The 18,830-nt window shown below is 43.7% G+C and overlaps 1 protein-coding gene across 1 annotated transcript in view; it reads right to left on the bottom strand.

Annotated features, from left to right (window-relative positions):
* TMC3 (transmembrane channel like 3) overlaps positions 1-18,830 on the bottom strand; it is a 46,231-nt gene that overhangs the window by 4,107 nt on the left and 23,294 nt on the right. Inside the window, exons 10-21 of the mRNA XM_037835354.1 lie at positions 16,586-16,733; positions 15,153-15,262; positions 12,333-12,411; positions 11,053-11,298; positions 10,187-10,315; positions 9,579-9,646; positions 7,129-7,257; positions 5,710-5,820; positions 4,825-4,950; positions 4,008-4,086; positions 2,855-2,897; positions 1,132-1,387 (exon numbers count right to left, since the gene is read on the bottom strand). Coding sequence (XP_037691282.1) covers positions 1,132-1,387; positions 2,855-2,897; positions 4,008-4,086; positions 4,825-4,950; positions 5,710-5,820; positions 7,129-7,257; positions 9,579-9,646; positions 10,187-10,315; positions 11,053-11,298; positions 12,333-12,411; positions 15,153-15,262; positions 16,586-16,733 — 1,524 coding nt within the window. The remainder of the gene's footprint in view (positions 1-1,131; positions 1,388-2,854; positions 2,898-4,007; positions 4,087-4,824; positions 4,951-5,709; positions 5,821-7,128; positions 7,258-9,578; positions 9,647-10,186; positions 10,316-11,052; positions 11,299-12,332; positions 12,412-15,152; positions 15,263-16,585; positions 16,734-18,830) is intronic.

The raw sequence follows: 18,830 nt of genomic DNA, 5'->3' as shown, positions 1-18,830 counted from the left end.
ACAGTCCACTCAGCATTTTTACCGAACCTGGTTCCACAGTGTCAATGGGTGTTTGATGCATTGTGTGCACAGAAACATTTAGGGAACTGAGTTAAACAGGTTTCTCTACTTCTGGAAATTTCGGAGCCCTTAATATAATGATATACATTATGAATCTCCATGAATGGTTCAGGGCAAGGACTATTTGGCTACTACATTTCCTCAATGGGTGCTCTTTTTGTTCAGGACCACATAGTGAGATTAACATTTGAGATTATGTGTGAGGAACACTGCTCCTTGTCATCCCTGCTAAGCAGCTGTCCAGCCTCTTGGACATGTCCCTGAGCTCCACTGGATGGAGTTCCCCATAATGTCTTGAATCTGTGTGGTGGCTATGGTTTAACCACCAAGGCCCACCCAGGGTTGCTTGAGTCCTTCCTCCTTGTCAAGAACCCACAGAGATGTGGAGACAGCTCCTCATGTAGCAAGATTTCAAGTTCTTTGTTAACTTAGTTGTCTTTAAAAGAAAAACCAAAACAACCCTCCCCCCCCAATCTTTTTATTTTATCTATATCACTTTTGGTATGTTACAATCAGTTCTAAGTATGATTGTTTTTATGAGGTTGGGCCAGTGCAGATCTTTTCTCTCCATTCTTTCCTCTAGATGTTCTACCTCCCCATTAAAGAGATGCAGGATTCTACTGCTTTCTTATACATCAGTAATACTGAAACAGTTGGCCTCCATACATTACATAGGATGATTGTGCTAATGGCATAGGCAGACTGGAGCTAGAATATAAAAGATATTGCCAGTCTGGGGGTAAAAAAATAAAAATAAAAAGGGCTGTAGAAATTTTCCCAGGTTGGCTGGAAGGTTTGCTTACAGTTATATGGCAGATAGCCTAAAGGAAGAATTTATTCTCTTTGACACATTTTTTCCTCCCTTCCACCCCAGTTTCTGAGTACTACCTGTCAGTTTTTTGACCCCATGGTTTTCTGGAAGAATTGAATTTTAAAAGCCCTGGCCTCCTGGAACTGCTGAGGCCTTCAAATTCTGAAAGCTTCTTTAGCCTGCACTTGCTGGCTCTTGGCCACCACTGGCGTCACATTCAAAGAAACCAGGTTTCTAGCTGGGTAGCACTTAAGCCTCACCTGTTTGTATTATGCTCCTGCCAGGATTTGGAGATGCCAGGAAGGGGTGAGCTGGGACTCCCGTGCCCTGGCCTGGGGCTCTGGGACATGGATTGGGCGACGGCCTCTATCCTGTCACTCTTGTTGCTTGGTGAGTTGAAATTGACCACATTGCCATTGTTTTGGGGCATCGCCGACTGCGCCAAGGACAGCTGACTGACAAGATCACTGTCCTTTGGAAGCCTCTTGGTACTTTCCTCCTGGGTCTGGATTCGAGCTGCAGGTGGAGGGAGAACTTATGAGAAGACCAGCTCTAAGGCTGGAACACATTCAGGTTGGTTCATCTGGGAACATTTTACCTCTTCTAACAGCTGGGACTACCAAGTATTGTGTGTACTTGCAAATACACATAGCCATGGGCAACAAACAATCTGAAATTCAAATCATTTCATCACAGAAAGTTAGAGTTGGAAGGGAGTTTAGGAAGAATCAAATGAATCTCAAGGCTTTAAAGATGCACCAACTGATGCCCCCATGAGGCAAAGCATTTGGTCTTTGGGGCTCTGGTTCATTTACTGACATAGTGGATATAATAAAACTTACATGGCAATTATCCTTTTTGTGGGAAAAAGTTCATGCAGCATTATGATAAGATGTGTCTTTGAACAGGGAAAATAAACACTGGCCAATGCCATTGTTATCCTGAGAAAGTCTGTGTAGCTTTTGGTTTTTGAAAGCAACCTAACCCAAACGTATTAAACTCAATTGGGAAAGAATACTTGGCAATTACTGTGAGGTTTTATAGCATGACTCACAGTCTCCTTCCATAGTAATTGTCCTTTATAGGCTTCTCTTTAAAGAGCTGGAGTGGGACAGGTATAACCCTTAGGCCCTTACCACTTAGGTGCTTCCCTGGAGGGAAATAGGTCCCTTCAATGAGCTCAGTGTGAAAACAACCAAAAGTGTGGGCCTAGACAGCCTTTGTGGGTCCCTCTTTCATTCATTTTCTGAGGGAGAATGTGGTCTGTGCCTTTTTGATGGTGCCCCGGGAGCCAACTGGCTCACACCGTGCTGTTGGTGGCTCCTCAACCACAGGCAGGTTTCTGAGCTGCACCTGCCTGCCGTTCCCCTTCAGACCACACCAGGATTCTGCAACTTAACCTTTGTACGTGGGAGGTGATTCTTTTATTTTTCACTCAATGAACCTAGATGGAAAAGGTTTGTTCAAGCGCAGCTGGGGACCCGGGAAGAGGTGTGTCCTTAGAGAGTTATAGGGTTTGGATTTCTTAACAGGAACCTGTGTTTGTGGTTGTGCCTGCCCATCTGGGATAGGTCTGCAGGGAGGTAACAGAACCAGAGCCTCAGGAGGCTGCACACCGGCTGAGACTGGGGAGGTGTCTGGTAAGGAAGAAGTGGGCCATCGGGAGGACGTACCCAAAAGTGAACAAGGCAAAGACATTCTTAGGGGTTTTCTCTAGATTTTTGTGCTTCTTTTTCTCCCCTTCTTTACAACTTCTTTCTGATTTCAGATCTATTTTAGAGTTATTCACAGGCCATGGTATGATGTCAAAATTGTAGATTTAAACCAACATTTATGTCCCTAGATTTTATTTTATTGTGACCAGCTTATTACGAAGACCACAGATTATCAGGGATTTATATTTGGTAGGGTCCATTAAACTGCTATGTTTTCAAATGTCCCTCTATTGAGACATTAGGCCTCTGCATGTTTTTTGATACTTACCTTCTACCATTTGGGCAACCTTTTTCTTATCTTCAGATCTTGCCTAAAATGTAAATGATAATCATATGTTTGCTTTGCATTTAGAAAGAAGTAATAACAAGTATTATTCTTGGGGGATAAATATTCATTGCTCCTATCCTGTGCCATGACTGAACTATATCTAGCTGCCACCCGGGGACCAGGCACTGTGGGATCAATGAGTGAAAAAATGTGGACACCTGAGGGCTAACATTTTAGGCAAGGCCAATTTTAGTTTGAAGGGTAGCTGTTCCAACAGACCATGTTTAATACTGCCAATAATTATTTGCCTAAGTTGCAAAAAAAAAATCTAGATCAACAACACTGGAGACGTATGTTTTCACAAAAATGCCCTTGCAACGCCAAATGAATTCCCAGTTTGTCTATCTATAAAACTAGTTGGTGTTTCTTTGCATGAACTGATATTCATATGAGTTGCTCTTTCTAAAGGTGGAAGGTGTTTTGTGCCTGGAGTGCTAAGACTGCGGAGAGGTAAAACAGCACTCAGGATGCAAAATTTAAGGAGGCACTCACTCTCAGTGTTGGGACAGTGAAGGTTCAACACCATGCTTCCCGTGAGTGCCTCCTTAAATTTTATACCCTGGGGGCTTCACTCACCTTATCCTGGGAGGAGCCTCTGGAGTATTCAGAAGAGGAGAAATTGTGGAAGGTTTGGGGAGTATTTGCCTCTGTCTGCTCTGATAGATAGGGTTTGGAGCCCCAGATGGGAGAGAGGGTGATGCCTCCCCACAATCTAAAGATTGTAAAAGAGGTGAGTCTTTGGGTAGAAAAAGTGCCAATGGGCTCCAAAGTCCAAGCTGACACAGGGTCAGAAGGAGCCCTTTCTCTTTTCCTCCCAGCCCACCACATCCCACAGAAGAGCACAGCACACTGAGGGCTTGCTTCGGCCACTAGAGGAGGGCTGAAGCAAGGCCCTTTGGAGTTGAGGCCAGCAGGAAAAACCATGTACAGGCTGTTCCTGGGCAAATGTGAACTGTTCCTGGGTATTATGAATAATTCTGTCAGTTCCTGGTGGGAGGCGGGTACACCATAGGGGGTGGCAGAGAGGCATAATAATTTGAGATTTTGGTCATGTAGTTGACACACAAAATCACAAAAATTACAAGATACTTGCAGTTTGGATCTGCATTTTGAGTTGATGGTTGCTGAGCTTCAATGATCTTGCGATACTCTGAAGGTAATAGATCAGCATGCTAGGACAGAACAACACAGGATAATACACTTCAACTGACTCTTCAGCTGTTCAGGCCATGTTCCAGCTCAGCTGGTTATCAGAAGCAACAGGTTCCTGCTAGCTGTGGGCTACCCACCCAACCCTCCCCAAGGACGAAGTGTATCAGGGTGTTCACAGCCAGCAGCTGCTAGGAAGGGGCTTCTTTCCTTTCCTTATCCTTGCTTTTCACAGCAACCTCCACTGACCTGCGCCTGGACTTCTGTACTGGTGATTGCAGTAAGGAAGAGGGGCAAAGATGGGAGAGGCATTTCACAATAAATCAAACTGTGAGTACTGGATCCGCTTTATTTTTCCTTTAAGTCAAAGCAAGCGAAGTACTCGGCTGAATTTTGAAATTCCTTTTCAAGATAATTGAAACTGCTGGAGATTAAGAGAATGCTAATAATGACATTCAGCTCTGCTTTGGTGGCCACAATAACCAGATCAAAAACTGTGGCTGAATTAATAAATACCTGAATGGCGGTGGAGTTCTCACATTTCCCCTCCCTCTCTGAGACCTAGTGGCTGTTTCTCCGTGACCTAGCGGCTTGTTCCTCTGGTGTGTGCCTCAGAGCCCTGCTTAGCTCATCAGGTCCATATAAATGATTTTTTAAATGAATTAAAGAATTCTTTATAATTACTGCAAAGCAGTGTTTTCTTAGCCAAACATGCAGAAGTCCCCAGAAGTTGGCATGGGAGTCCTATGTGTGGTACTCACAAAAGAAGCAGCACAGCTGGCAGGATAACCACAGGGCTACTGATATACCCAACCACAGAGCTGAACCACCAGGGAAAATCATTCTCAATTGTTTCTGACACGATGTCATAAATTTTCTCCTGTCCACTGTGGGAAAGAAAAACATGATGCCAGATTTTATTGCTTTTGGCAGAAGGATGCTGCGAGACATTTAAAAAAACATGGCTAGATGCATGGAGTACAATCCTCAAAGTCAGTTCCAAAGCTTGAGTAAATACCCATCTTTAAAAGATACATAATATTTCCAAGATGATTTCATACAAAGCAGTCATCTAAATAATACACAGATTTGATGATGGGATCAATAATCACATTGGTTGTGTGTGTGATTGTGTGCGATTGTGTGTGGGGGGCGGGTGGGTGGGTGTTTAAATAGTACATATACAGGTAGTCCCTAAATGTTATATATATGACTGTTCAAAACTGACTTAGAGAAAAGGCTAGGTGGAGATAAATCTAGGAGTTTCTGCTGGCTACTGCTAGATAATGTAGAATAAAAAAGTGATGTTGGCCATCTTTTAATAAAAACTTTCCAAGTTTTGGGAAGGGAAGATTCACCAGGTAGAATTTCTTTCCAGCATAGGAGCAAGAATGTTTCCCGTTTTGATTTAAAAAGTGCTGTATCTTTTTAACATGCACACAGAGATAATTATCCTTGACGGCAGGCTGCTACCAAGGAATGAGCACCTGTCATGGATTAAAAAAAAGACTAAACACGAGTTTGAGATCGTTCTATGTTTTTCACCTGTTCTGTAAGCCAGGAGGACAGTTCAATTGAATGCAGAGAGACTTCCACCTCAGCGGTCAGTAGCTCCAAGCAGAGCTGACTGAACTAAAATAACTTACCTGAATGGCCCACAATTTAGAGATGGCTTGTACCGGACAATAGCAAACATGGTTGGCAGCATGCATAGGAACAGCATAAACAGGAGCATTGCCAAGTAGAAGTTGTTGGATCTGCAAAGAAGCCAAATGCCATGAGTTAAATTCACTCCATGGTCAGCTGCCTAGGATGCATATGTCTAAAGAACCTACACAGAAACTGCAGTCCTGGACTTTTCACAAACAGAAAATCCTCCCCTCATTGTTCTCTAGAAATGAGTTGGTGTCACGAGGTAACATGCAGCTAAGAAATCTAGAAATCAGCGCTCCAAGGATCATCCACCCCAACCTGTTCATTTAACATTCGCACCTGCCCATCTTGAAACTTTAGAGTGGTGAACCCACCCCTGCACCCATGGCCATCACCCAGTAAGCTCAATTCATGGAACACACACCTGTATATAAAACATACATATAAACATATGTCACTACATAAAATATAAATACATTGTTATGTGGGTCATAGTCAAAAAGTTTGAAAGCCACTGATTTAGACACACATAAATAACCAGTATGTCAAAATAAAATAACTGAGCTCTAATCAAGGTACTCAAAATGTGTTATGAATTCACCAATGGCTAAAATGAAAAACATAGAAAATAACAACTGTGGATGTGGAGCAACTGGAACTCTCAAATAATGCTGGTGGAAGAGTAAACTGGTGCAACCATGTTGGAAAACTTTTTGGTGCTACCTACGAAAGGCAAACTTTCACATATGTACATATACTCTGTGACCCAGCAACTGTACTTCCAGGTATAAACCCAACAAAAGACACTTATTAGAATGTTCAAGGCAGCATTAGTCATTATAGCTAACATTATAGCAATAATATTATAGCTTACATGCCCATCAAGTGCAGCATGAATAAAGAAATTGGGCATAGTTCCCCAATGAGATGAACTTTGCAAACACAATGTTGAATGAAAGAAGCTAGACACAAAAGAGCACACACTGTGTGATTCCATATAAAGTAAAACACTAATCTATGCTGTTAGAAGTTGGTAGTGACTGGAATAGAGCATGAGGGGGCTTCCGGGTTGGTGGCCATGATCTGTTTCTTGATCTGGGTGTTGATTACACATTTGTGTTCAGTCTTTGAAAATTTTCAAGCTGAACACTTGTGATTTTTACACTTTTGTAAATGATTATTAATCTTGAGTAAAAAGATTTTTTAAAATGTATCTTGAGTTCAGAGGAGAAATGGTTAATTCCAAAAGGGGAACACTGGAAACGGCGTCATGGAGGAAATAAAATTGGAGGGAAAGCAGGAGGCTTTTGACAGACAGAGTTGGGGAGACCCCCTGGCTGGAGGACCCACTGGCTAAAGCAAGCGTGCATGACAAATTCTGCGTGTGTGAAGCAGACCTTATTCTCACTGACCTGGATGCTCGAAACACTTGTTGGTGGGGCACGTTGCAGGTGAGCACAGCCCAGCTCCTCAGGTACATGAGCCCAATCAGTTTGAGGACGTTGAATGCTGGGAGACAAGGGGAGAAGAAGGCCCCCATCCTGGAGCCACGAGGGGAGGTGAGATTAGCATTTGTTCTCTTCCAGTGTAACTTTCAGGGCTGTGTTCCAGATGGGCCACAGAGAAACAGGGCTCTGAGACCTTGGGAATTATACCCTGTGCTTACAGAACTGGAGAAACCCTCTGAGGTCTGAGACCCAACCCTACACTTTCTGGAGATAAGAAAAGTCACTTCTACATATGGGTAGTGAACCCACGTAAAAATATCCTCTTTAAAGGAATATGAAGTGTTTGTGTGTCTCTTCACACTTAGCAAAGGCAAAGCTCTCCTCTGGTAAGGAGGTAAATAAAGGATAACTACAGTTTAGGGAAAGCTCCAAGTTTTGCCCGACTGTGGTGAGGACTAGGTTAATAAATTACTGACTTTCAGTCTTGACTAACATTTGTTGAGTACCTATTTTTGCTGGATATTGTGCTAAGCATCTTCACACGTTTTAGCTCATTTAACCTATTGCAATCAGGAAAGGAGGGTAAATATCTGTGGCAGTATGAATTATGTAGCCAACAAATACATGATGTGCATCTTAATCTGAGTCCCTGTGGGTGTGAGCCCATTGTAAACAGGACCTTTGGAAGATGTTATTTTTAGCTGAGGTGTGGCCAACTGAAGCAGGGTGGGTCTTAATCTGGATTCCTGGAAGCCTATAAAGAGGACCTGGAAGTCAACCGAAACCAGAAGAGCAGAAAGGAGAGGACACACCCATGTGATGGAAAGCAGACATTCAAGCCCAAGATCCCCAAGGATGGCTGGCAGCCAGCACCAGAAGGCTACAGATATCAGGGAGAAAGCAAGCCTTGCTGATATCTTGATTTTGGTCTTCTGCTTGCCTCAAAACCATGAGCCAATAAATTCTCTTTCTTTAAGCCAACCCTTGTGTGGTATTTGTGATAGCAGATTAGGCAGAATAAGACAATAGGTAAAGCTTACAGGCATGGAAGTCAGGTATGGGGGAAGTTAAATGATTTGCCCAAAACGGTGCTAATAAAGGGTGGCACTATATCATCCAACTTGGGATACTCTAGAGAGGGAAAGAGCTGGGGCAACAGGCATGAACTGGACTATCTCAGAAAAACTGACACATGTAGTCACCCTGCACGTCAGTGTCAAACATGGTACAAAAACCTAGGTTTTCTAACTTTAAGTCTTAATCAGTTTATACGGGTCATATATTTGATGTAATACTTGTGGAATTTAGCTTTAGTGGCAGGAACTTAGGTATAGATACAGGATATGCTTAATAAGTAAAACTCGTTTAATTACAAAGAAACCTTTGGTTTCTCACAGCAAGCAGAAATGTCACTATCTGTGTAATGTTAGGCTAGATACTTAGCTTCTTTGTGCCTCTGTTACCTAATCTTTAAAATGAGAAGAATAATAGTAGCTACCTCACAGGGTTGTTATAGGAATTAAATCAGTTAATACAGGTGTAAAAGTACCTGACATTTAGCCAATATTAAATAAATGCTTGTATTTTAAAGACATTACTTGTGAAAATATTTTGCAAAGTTCAGTAGCCCTATTAGCACACAGAATTCGAATTTGAACACAGGAATATTAATTTATACCTCTTAATTCCCCATACATTTTACTGAACGGGATTATGAATAGAGGTTGTATTTTCTGAATATATGACTATCCAAGGTTCTTCTTTTTCTTTGTTTGTTTTATTTTAGCATATAGCACTATTTGTGATCCAGTAGGTAAAACCAGAGACATCAGAATCATCTACAAAGTTCTCCATCTTGCTCCCACAGACGTATCTAATGACCCCTTTTAACTCCTCGGGGACAGGATTCCTTTGGCCTGGGAGGTACCCTTGTTGAAGAGACTTCCCAGTTTCTATCCCTCCCATCCCGGGTTGGTCTGTCCATGGGGGGATTGCCATGCTCTTGGTCCTAGCATGGAAATATGATGGCTTGTGGGAGAGAAAGTGGGGAACCGAGGGCAGGGCTGGCTGACTTCCCCACTTGTGACCCATGGATGCTCCTGGAAGTCCTTGCTGGGGAGAAGCAGCCGCTCCTCCTAGCCTTCTCCCAATCTTCCTTCCCAGCTTACTCTACCAGTTCAGATTTTTGGCTATTCCTAATAAAATACTTCCTTTATCATTTCTTTCTGCAAAATGCTTAGAAAACCATTAATAAAATTATTGTACATGTGAGATATTTCAATTGGAAACTGTTTCTACACTTCTTAATTCTTATGACTGTCCTTATTATGGTCCTGTCCCATCTAGACTAACAGAGTTAAAATTATAGCTCAGAATGAGTTGTAACAAAGACAAGAAGAAGCTTTGACACCTACCAAATCATTCCTTGGTTGTAGACTAAATGTAGCACATTCTCAGCTATTTTGAATTCCCCATATTCAGGCTACAAGAGAAAATTAACTTCTGAATAAAAAATATTCCAAAATTCTTTGCATAAGTCAGTTAATGATATGCACATATATAGAATTCTTTTCTCTAATAGACTCTTAGAGACCATTGTTTGTGTGGCATTCTCACCAATGGTAAAGGTAAAAGATGGGGTGGAAACTCAATTGTATACCTGTGTTAAGGTGTGGCCAACAGGATGAGTCTTACTACTGGAGGCCCTATAGAAAAAGCCCCAGGGAGGAGCAGGAATCCAAAAGTCAATGAAACCCAGTAGAGAAAGCAGAGGAGAAGCCATGGGAAGAACCCTATTGACCCTGGGAGGAAGCAAGCCTTCTACCTCTGAAACCATTAGCCAATAAATTTCCATTGTTAGGTATTTGTCATAACAGCTGGGAAACTAAGGCAACACCCGCTCCCCCTTCCCTCTGCATTTTCTCTCAACTTGTCCCCCTCAGCCATGTCCAGCTGTTTCCCAGCCTAGAAATCAGGAAAGGATGGATTTAGTCTTACAAGCTTCCAAATGGAAGTTACTTACAAACTTGCTTTCCATGTCCCAACACCAGTAGTCACTTAAGTATCGTACAAAAAGTCCTCGGAAGAAGTCTATGAGCAGGATGCTCGCCACTGTGAAGAGCATATCGATGATAGAAAGCTTCAGCATCTCCTGAAACACAGGGTGTGCTTGGGTGTCACCCATGCCCACCATCCCCTTGCCCTCTCCTCCTTCAGGGTCCTCTCACTCATTCTAGTGGGCTTGACTGCCGGACTCTCTCACTGGCATCTTCTCTGTGCATCTCTATAAAGTGCAGTGGATGAAAGGGTGGGCCCCAGGCACATAACAGATGCTCAATAAATATTTGTCAATTTGAATTTGAATTTTGATATCTGAGGTCAGCATTACACAAAACTAGGAAAGAACTTAAGGTCTGTGGTTCTGAGCCATGGGATACAGCTTGAGGTCTGTGAATCATTTACACAGGATAAGATCTAGGGGTTGTGATTCTCTGTATGGGTTTATATATTTAAGGTGAAAGGCTCACAGCACAGCTTTCAGAGCAAATGTCAGTGTGGCTCTTTGTTCTGCTCTTTACTATCTGGGTCTTTGGGCAAGTTACTTAATGTCTTGTGCCTCAGTTTCCCCACCTGTGCCTATAGGGATAATAATAATAATAATATTGATATGAGGACCAAGCCTTTAAAACAGGGCCTGGCACATAGTTAATGCTGCAATGATTACTCTTATTTGTATTGATTACTATTATTAATTTTGAGGCCTGGAAAATCATAACCCTCTGAACTTTACTTTTTCTATAAAATAGAGACAATGGTATCTCAGAGGATCATTAGGGTTAAGTGATGATGTGGATATGAAAGGGCTTGGTAAGGGGTAAAGGGAACCACCTGCCCGACGTATGTTTCCCAGCACTGGTCTTGCGGAATTGGGGTGTAGGAAGTGGTTTTGTTGGCCTCAGTGAGAGGCATGGCGTATGTTGGAATGCTCGCCTCTTCCATGGCCCAAGTGCTGTTTTTCCTGAGTCCTATCCCAGGCCAAGAAGTGGGCCATTTCTCTTCTCCAAGAGCTGTTCTGGTGGCAAAGAGGGTGGTAGACTCTATCCAGTGACTTGTGGTATTTTTGGTAGCAGCTTCCTGTGGAAGGAGAGAGAGAGAAAGGGAAGGAAGGAAGGAAGATAAGAAGGAAGGAAGAAAACTAGGGTGTCTACATATTTGTATATAAGAATCTATCAAGGACACAAGGGTTTATTACCTCATTGCATTACCATGAATAATATTCTTTCATTCAATCATTCATTCATTCATTCTTGGTAGCCACTTGACTAGATTTGACCCCAATAACGAAACACGGAGTTGCGATGGATGGTATTTATTGGTACCTAGTAAGTGTCAAAGATTGTTCTAGGCTAACACATGCTATTTCTTCTCATCCTTACACAGTTATCAGGTAAGAATCTCACCCCATGTTTCAGGCGAGGAGATTGAAGCTCAGAGAGTTGAAGTTGAATGCTCCAGGTCATGCCACCAGTAAGTGTCAGGTAAGGTTTATGCAACCTCAAAGCCCTGACTCAGAACTGCTATTACCTGTGCTTCTTCTGCCTAATAAGCCTTGGGATGTGATGCTAGAATGATGTGGCTTGGGTGAGTAACCCTAAGAAGCCTCCTCCTGTCTGTGTTCTTTCCTCACCATTTAGGAAATCCTCACAAGTGGGCAGGTTTAAAATGGTCACCAAAGCTACCCTAGGCTGGGAATGGATATCCCCTGCTGGACTGGGAGATTGGGATCCGCTCTGAGCTGCACCCCATGGGATAATTCATTTCTGCTGATTTTCTGGGTGAGTCCCATGGCCTGCAGCTCTTCCTGGGATTATTTGCAATAGCAATTGATAGCTTTCCTGACGGGATTCAAGAAATGGGGCAGTAGTGGGGAAACAGACTTGGAGTCAACAGACCTGCTTTGTGTCCCAGCACTGTCACTTACTAACCGTGAACCTGGGCCTCAGTTTTTAAATCTTGGAAATGCGACCAATTTTTCTATCCTTATCTTAAGAAGACCACTGCTGAGTTTTGTGTTAAGGAGGTACAGAGTGCAAGTATAAGCAATGGAGATGACAATGGGGCTGATGGGCCTGGTGTGTGTGGGCAATGGCGCAGGCCAGGGCACTCACCGTGGTGCTCATGCTGTTCACTTTGTCCAGGAGAGCAATGATCAGACTGTAGAGATTCCCCAGGTACAGCACAAGGACCCTGAAAGCCACAAGCCCACCTTGAGAGACAAGCCTACCACATGGAGGTTCACGGTTCTAGACCCACTACCATTACAGAGGCTCTCATGGGCTGCCTCACTTGGTGTCCTTCTGAGTCACCTTGAGGGCATTAAGAAACACAGATGCTCGGGATCCACCCTGCTTCAGTACGTCAGGATGGGGTCAGGGGATCTTTTCACAGCCATCCCAGGTGATTCCACTGCAGCCCATCTGTGGATCAGCATTTTAGAACCACTGCTGTGGCACAAAGACTGTAAGCTTGGGAAGTGGGACTCTGAACAGTGAAAATTCTATGTGTTTTTGTGTCCTGCTTTTTGGTTTAAAAAGTGATTTTCTTGATTCTTGATTCTTATAATAACTCCCACTTAAGGGACAAGTAAATAGAAACCTGGAGAGTTTATAGAGTAAATAGAAACCTGCTCGAAATCACACAATTAAGAAGAGGCAGGAACCAATTTCAGGGGCCCTGTGTTCCAGTAGTGAAATACAGGCTAAATATGTCAGAAGCCCTGAGGGTCTGATGGAATGAGGGAATATAGTTACGTCTACACACATAGGCAGATGTGAGTAATGGAATCTGCCAGCAGCAGCCTTGTTCAGAGCCAATGGTCAGAGACTTGATGCCAGTTCCCCAAGATTCAGAAGGTTTTGGAAACACATGATGGAATCTCCCAGGATGCAATCCTGGAGAAATGAGATGAGAAAGGAAGAAGGGAGGCTTACAAATACCTTGTTGGGACAATGATTAGCATTTTGAGAATCACGAAACCAACATCAGTTGAAGAAAAAGGGAAAGCATCTTTATCTTGCAGAAAAGACTCCAAATCAAAACTATGAGTCTGCCATCCCCATAGGGCTTCCTTCCTCTCCTCAGTAGAAAGTTGAGCACTTGTGTACAGGGAGTGAGCAGAGAAGCAGGAAGTGGGGGCATCATCAGGGGACATGGTTGTAACTTGCATTGGCTTTCCCTCTGAAGCTTTGAAGGGATTCCTTTCTGCATAATGCCAAGACCTTTTAATCTCTGCATTTACAGTACCCAGCACAAGGCAAGGTCCTCAGTGTATATGCACTAAGTGTTGGCTTAAGGAAGGAATGAATGAATTTAGTCTTGGTATGGGATACCAAGCATTGCTCTGGTTTCCATTGTGCCTTGGAAAAAGAGAACATCATCTGGTGGTGAGTTAATGGAACTAAAATAATGTGTCTTTCTTTTATTAACAGAATTAGGCTAATTCATCTTAAGCAAGTCTCTCAATGCCTCTGTTTCTGAATAATGAGGCCAATCTGTGTAATAGGATTTCCGTTAGAGCAAATGCAATAATGGAATTGATTCTCCCCAATGCATGCTAGTGAGGAAGGAGCTGAGGAAGGCACTTCTCTCTTCCAGGTCAAAAGACCTGAGCAGAGCACGAAGGACGTTGGGTTTGGAAATGGGAACTGACGGCCTCATCCCAGATCTGCCCTGGACTGTGAGGTTTTGGCAAATCCCTTGCTCTCTCTGGTCATTTTTTTTTTTTTTTCTATCTTTGAAATGACAGTTGGATTTTAGGGGTTGGCAAATGATGGCCTATAAGCCAAATCTCATCCTTGCCTGTTTTCATAAATAAAGTTTTATTGGAACATGGCCTATCCATTCTTTTACCATCTGGTCCATGACAGAACATGCTTGCTGACTCCTGAATTTTTTCCAAAGTGGTCTGTGGAAAATTAGTTCTCAAGAATGTTATTAGGTGTTGTAAGAGAAAAAACGGTGAAACCAATGCAGACTGGGATTGAAGAGGAAACAAGTCCATTGGGCTTGGACAGCTGCCCCTTCCCCACCTTCAATTTAAGAATACCTCACCTAAACCTACTAGTTTAATGTATAGACAAGGAGACTAAACTCCAGGTAGGAGAAATGGATTTTTCAAAGTAATGTAGGGAAGAAGTGATGAAGGCAGTGCTAGAAACGTGGCTGCTCTGACCCAGGGGGCTGCCCCAGGGCTTTCCCTGTTGTTCCTGCCACATCCATCACCTGCTGTCCCAGCCATGGGCAATCCGGGCACAGCTCTGGGCACGACCCCGGGCACTCTTGGGAACAGCCACAAGAACCTCTTTGAGTCTAGGCTTTTGGGAATTATTAGCAAAGCATTAACTGCTTCTCTATGTCTGGACAAACAACGTGGGTCTTTTTCATCACTCAGTCCACCCTTGGTGGGGAACTCAACAATGAGGAAAACGGACGTGCTCTCCTTCGTCTTGGTCCTCTTTCTCCTGTACCTGCTTTTTCTACTTGTTCCTCCTCCTTCCTCCCCCTGTACCTTCTCCCTGCCTCTCCCACTTTGTCTTTCTCCTTCCCCTTCTCCTCTTCTTCCTTCTCTTCCTCTCTTCCTCCTCCTCTTTCCTTCCCCTCCTCCTCTCTTTCTCCTTTCCCTCCCCTTTATTTCCTCCTCCTCCTCCTGCTCCTCTTCTGCTTGTTCTCTTTGATACCTTTTAATCCATTTCCTCCATCCTTATCTTCCTCCTCCCTGCTCCTCCTTTCCTCCTCCCTCCTCGTCCTCCTCCTTCCCCTCTTTCTCTCCTTTTCTATCCCGCTTTTCTGGAGTTGCATTTATCAGCAAGGTTCTGTGGTAAGTGTTGGGGAACAGAAGCAAGCTCTGGCCCTTGGGAGCCTTCCGTGCCCCCTGTGGGTAGGCAGATGGGGGAGCCACGCTGTGGCCTTTCCCAGCGGGGTCCAGGCACCTTGCCAGCTGGAAGCGCAGCGTGGTTCGTGGGTGGTACATCTCCAAGGCGGCGATGAGGTCAAAGGCTGATGGTGCCAGCATGGTGACGAGGGAGACCACCACGCTCACCTGCGGAGAGAGCACGTGCCAGACAATGGGGCCTCCTGGGGTCCCGCGTTCCCACCTCACTAACATTTGATCTCAGCCTGCTTTGGGTCAGTGGGTACTCAGAGGGCTGTGTACTCCTAACATGGAAAACCTCCCCCGAATCTCTGCTGATTAGCCTCTTTCAGAGTGCCACAGCCACTGTGGCACTGGTTTATTCCTTCTGAGATCTCTCTCCATCTCAGGATATGGATTCACTAGCATTTCTTCTACATTTTCCAATTATCATCTCATTGTATTTATACTTTCCCGACGTTGGGTGGAAGATGGAAATGACCGCAACTATTAAGAACAGAAAAAGGAAGACCGGAGGTAATTTGATGTGTGTGTAGGAAAATTTAATTATCTTTGTCTCTCTGCACTTATGGCAATGGAAGGAGGAGTTTTAGCTGGTACACAAGAAGTTTGAGTTAAAATAAGAAATAAGTTCTGAGTATATTTTTTAAAAAGTCTATCCATCTATCAGTCTGTAAACACACAGACGTTTATATAGCCCACTTAACTGCCATAAAATAGAAAGAGTTGTGGGAAAAAGGGTTAGATTATCTATTGTAGTCTCAGATTTGGAAATATTATCCTACATTAAGGCCAAATTTATGAACATCATATCGCCCAGGCACTTTATTTTTTTAATCAGAAAGGATGATAATCATTTCCACAGAAATGGTCTGAGATACAGTGACATTTGTGTTATTTCTGCCTTTTAAATCTTTCCAAGTAAATTGGACCAATCTTTAAGGACAACAGCCTTGCAATACGTATCAAGAATTTTAAAATTATTTCTAAACTTCTACTTGATAATTTTGTACTCATGGGACTATTCAAAATGAGAAAATGATCCTTTGAAAACCAGACCATTTGTGTAGAGCTGGTTCTGGAGGCATCCTTTGCAGTTTAGAAATATGGAAAGCATCCAAGGATTTGGCATTTGGGGAATCGTCAAATTTGATACATGCAATGGAATACAAGTAGTCATTAATAATGGCAAGTCTGTTGGTAAAGTCAACTTCTAGAAACATGTATATGAAGACACAGCAAGTGAGAAAAGCAAAGCACAATCAGCAAAGTTCAAAAGCAAAGAATGGTAGGAAGGTGGGAAGTGTTTTTTGAATCAAAATCTTTCCCAGTTGAGATGAGTAAAATCATTTAGCCAAACCTTGGTGCTGCCACTTTTGCTTGAAGCCCATGTTCTAGGACAAGAGGCTTAAAGGTTTTCCTAGAGCTACATTTCTAGCTAACCCACGTAAGAGACACCTGGAAACAGGGCAGGTAACATGCAGTGAGTACCTCATTCTTTTCCCAAAGTGACAGCTCCTTCTTTGACTGTTCCAACTTCTGGGACCGGTCCACCACAAAGTAGATGAGATAGATGCTCCCAGCGAGCGAGAGAAGCACCAGAATGTTGGCAACGATCCTCAGGCAGATTGTCACGGCCCTGCGGGGAGAGGCAGGTTGAGGAACCCCACAGGGGCTTCTGCTCAGAGCACCGTGATGCACAGGCAGTGCAACTTAAGCCAGGGACAAATTTACTGCCAGATGGGTTCTCTGCTCTGAAGAATCATTGCTTTATTTTACCCTCCAGAATTCCTCATTTCCTAATAGACCAACGGTGAGTTATAAATTCAACCAATCAAAATTAATTTTCTTGCTTTAAAAATGCAAACAGCAATTGTTTGCTTTCAAAAACAAGCAAACAAAAATCATTGGTTTTGGAGTCTTGATATTTAGGTTTCAGTTCTTGCTTTGATACTAAAATTGGAATCCTGTCGTATGCACAATCAGAGTAGAGGAGTTTAAGTAAATGTGTTGAGCAGGGGGAGAGGAGAAGGGAGAAGAACTGATTTAAATTGGGTGGGTGATACTGCCTGCTATTCCATTTAATGAATCCAACATTTTACTTTTTATATCTACTTGGTGGTTTAGCAGCTGTCTTTTCCCTCTAGAATGTGAGCGCTCAAATTTCTCAGTCTTTTTCACTGCTGTATCCTCAGGTCTTAGAACAGGCCTAATGCATGCAGGCCCTTAATAAATATGAATGAATTAAAAAAGGCACAACTGAATGACCATGAGATGGACCATCTCATCTCCTTATTTGGCCTCCCCTCCCACATACATCTAGCAGTGTGGGCCAAGCTTGCAATCAACATAACTTGCCTCCTAAAAATACAAGAACTTTATCTGGCTTCAATTGAAAAATATCCACTTTTCCTATTACTGGCGACAAGCTCACTGTTGAAGTCTTCAACCTGGCCTATTTTCAAGGCATCTTCTTCTTCTGACTCTGGAGTTGGTCTTAGCCTGGGTTTTCCTGAAAGCAGAACCCGAGGCAAAGGCTTGCTAGCATGTGGTTTATTTGGGAAGTGATCCCAGAAAGCAGGAGTGAAGGTCCAAGGGAGTGAAACAGGGGAGGGGAGAAAGTCAGCACCAGGATGCCAGGCAGAGTTGGCCTCAGCTGTAGGCAACCACAGGACCTTCTGAGGGGCTGAGGAAATCCATCTCAGAACTCTCTGCCCAGAGAGAAATAGAGAAGCATTTCTCACCAGCTCCCATTCCCTAGAGGTCAAGGGTGATTCTGTGAGAATTTACTCCCAGGCCTTTCGGTTGAACAAGCATGTGTATTGACTGGGATCTCATGTGTGCCCCACCCCACAGCCTCAGATGACCCTGGGTAGCAGGCAACAGATACCAGCAGTGGCTGAGAAAGAGGTCTGGCTGAAAAGGGTAGAAGGAGGACAGAAGAGGAGAGCCATCCCCTCCATGAGGTGCAGTTCCACCAGCTGGGTGACCTTGGGCAGGTCACGACAACTCTCTCTGGGGGTGCCTTGTCTCTTCCTCTAAACAATGAGGAGACTCATTCCAAAAGGAACTGATAAATGTAAAACCGTGCTTGCTACACCATTGTTATTACCAACTCCTGTGAGAGCGACAGATGAGGAGTCACAGAACACTGGGGATGGAAAGACCTGAGAGAGACTTGGGTCCACTCTTCTCATTTGCAGAGGGTAAACCAAGAGCCAGGGTCACACAGGCCTCCCCACCTCCTAGTTCATTATTCTCCACTGTGCCACCTGGCGTGACCTCACCCCATCTGCTCCCAGACCATGCTGTCAGCATTTGCAGGGCCGTGCTACCTGCCAGCGCCCAGTCCCGGGGAATGTGGGCTCAGGGCAGGGTTGGGGATGGGTGGTCTCCTTCTTGTCCCCTCAGGCACCTGCTGGCCCTCTGTGTTTACGTCAGAAAATGCATGTGATGGGCCTGGAGTGAAGCAGGTGATTGAACATTAGTTCTCCCTTTCTCTACCCTCTTCCTTCTGGGTCCTGTTAGAATATCCTGGATACCTCAGAATGTCTGTTATGAATCTGTTTTCCTCAGATTTTAATAAAATGGGGAGGATTCAAGACTCTTTGGTAGAAGAGAGACCAGAAACGAGTTTCTTGTATGTTCATTGCTTTGGTAATGAATCTCTGAATTAGCAGTCTGTGAATGGAAGGGTCTTAGTATGGCTGTAGTTTTCAAACTTGAGGGAACATAA

The sequence above is a fragment of the Choloepus didactylus genome, chromosome 4 (genome assembly GCF_015220235.1).
Source record: "Choloepus didactylus isolate mChoDid1 chromosome 4, mChoDid1.pri, whole genome shotgun sequence".
Lineage (NCBI taxonomy): Eukaryota > Metazoa > Chordata > Mammalia > Pilosa > Megalonychidae > Choloepus > Choloepus didactylus.
Note: the sequence above shows the minus strand (reverse complement) of the source record. Positions and strands in the feature narration are given on the sequence as shown.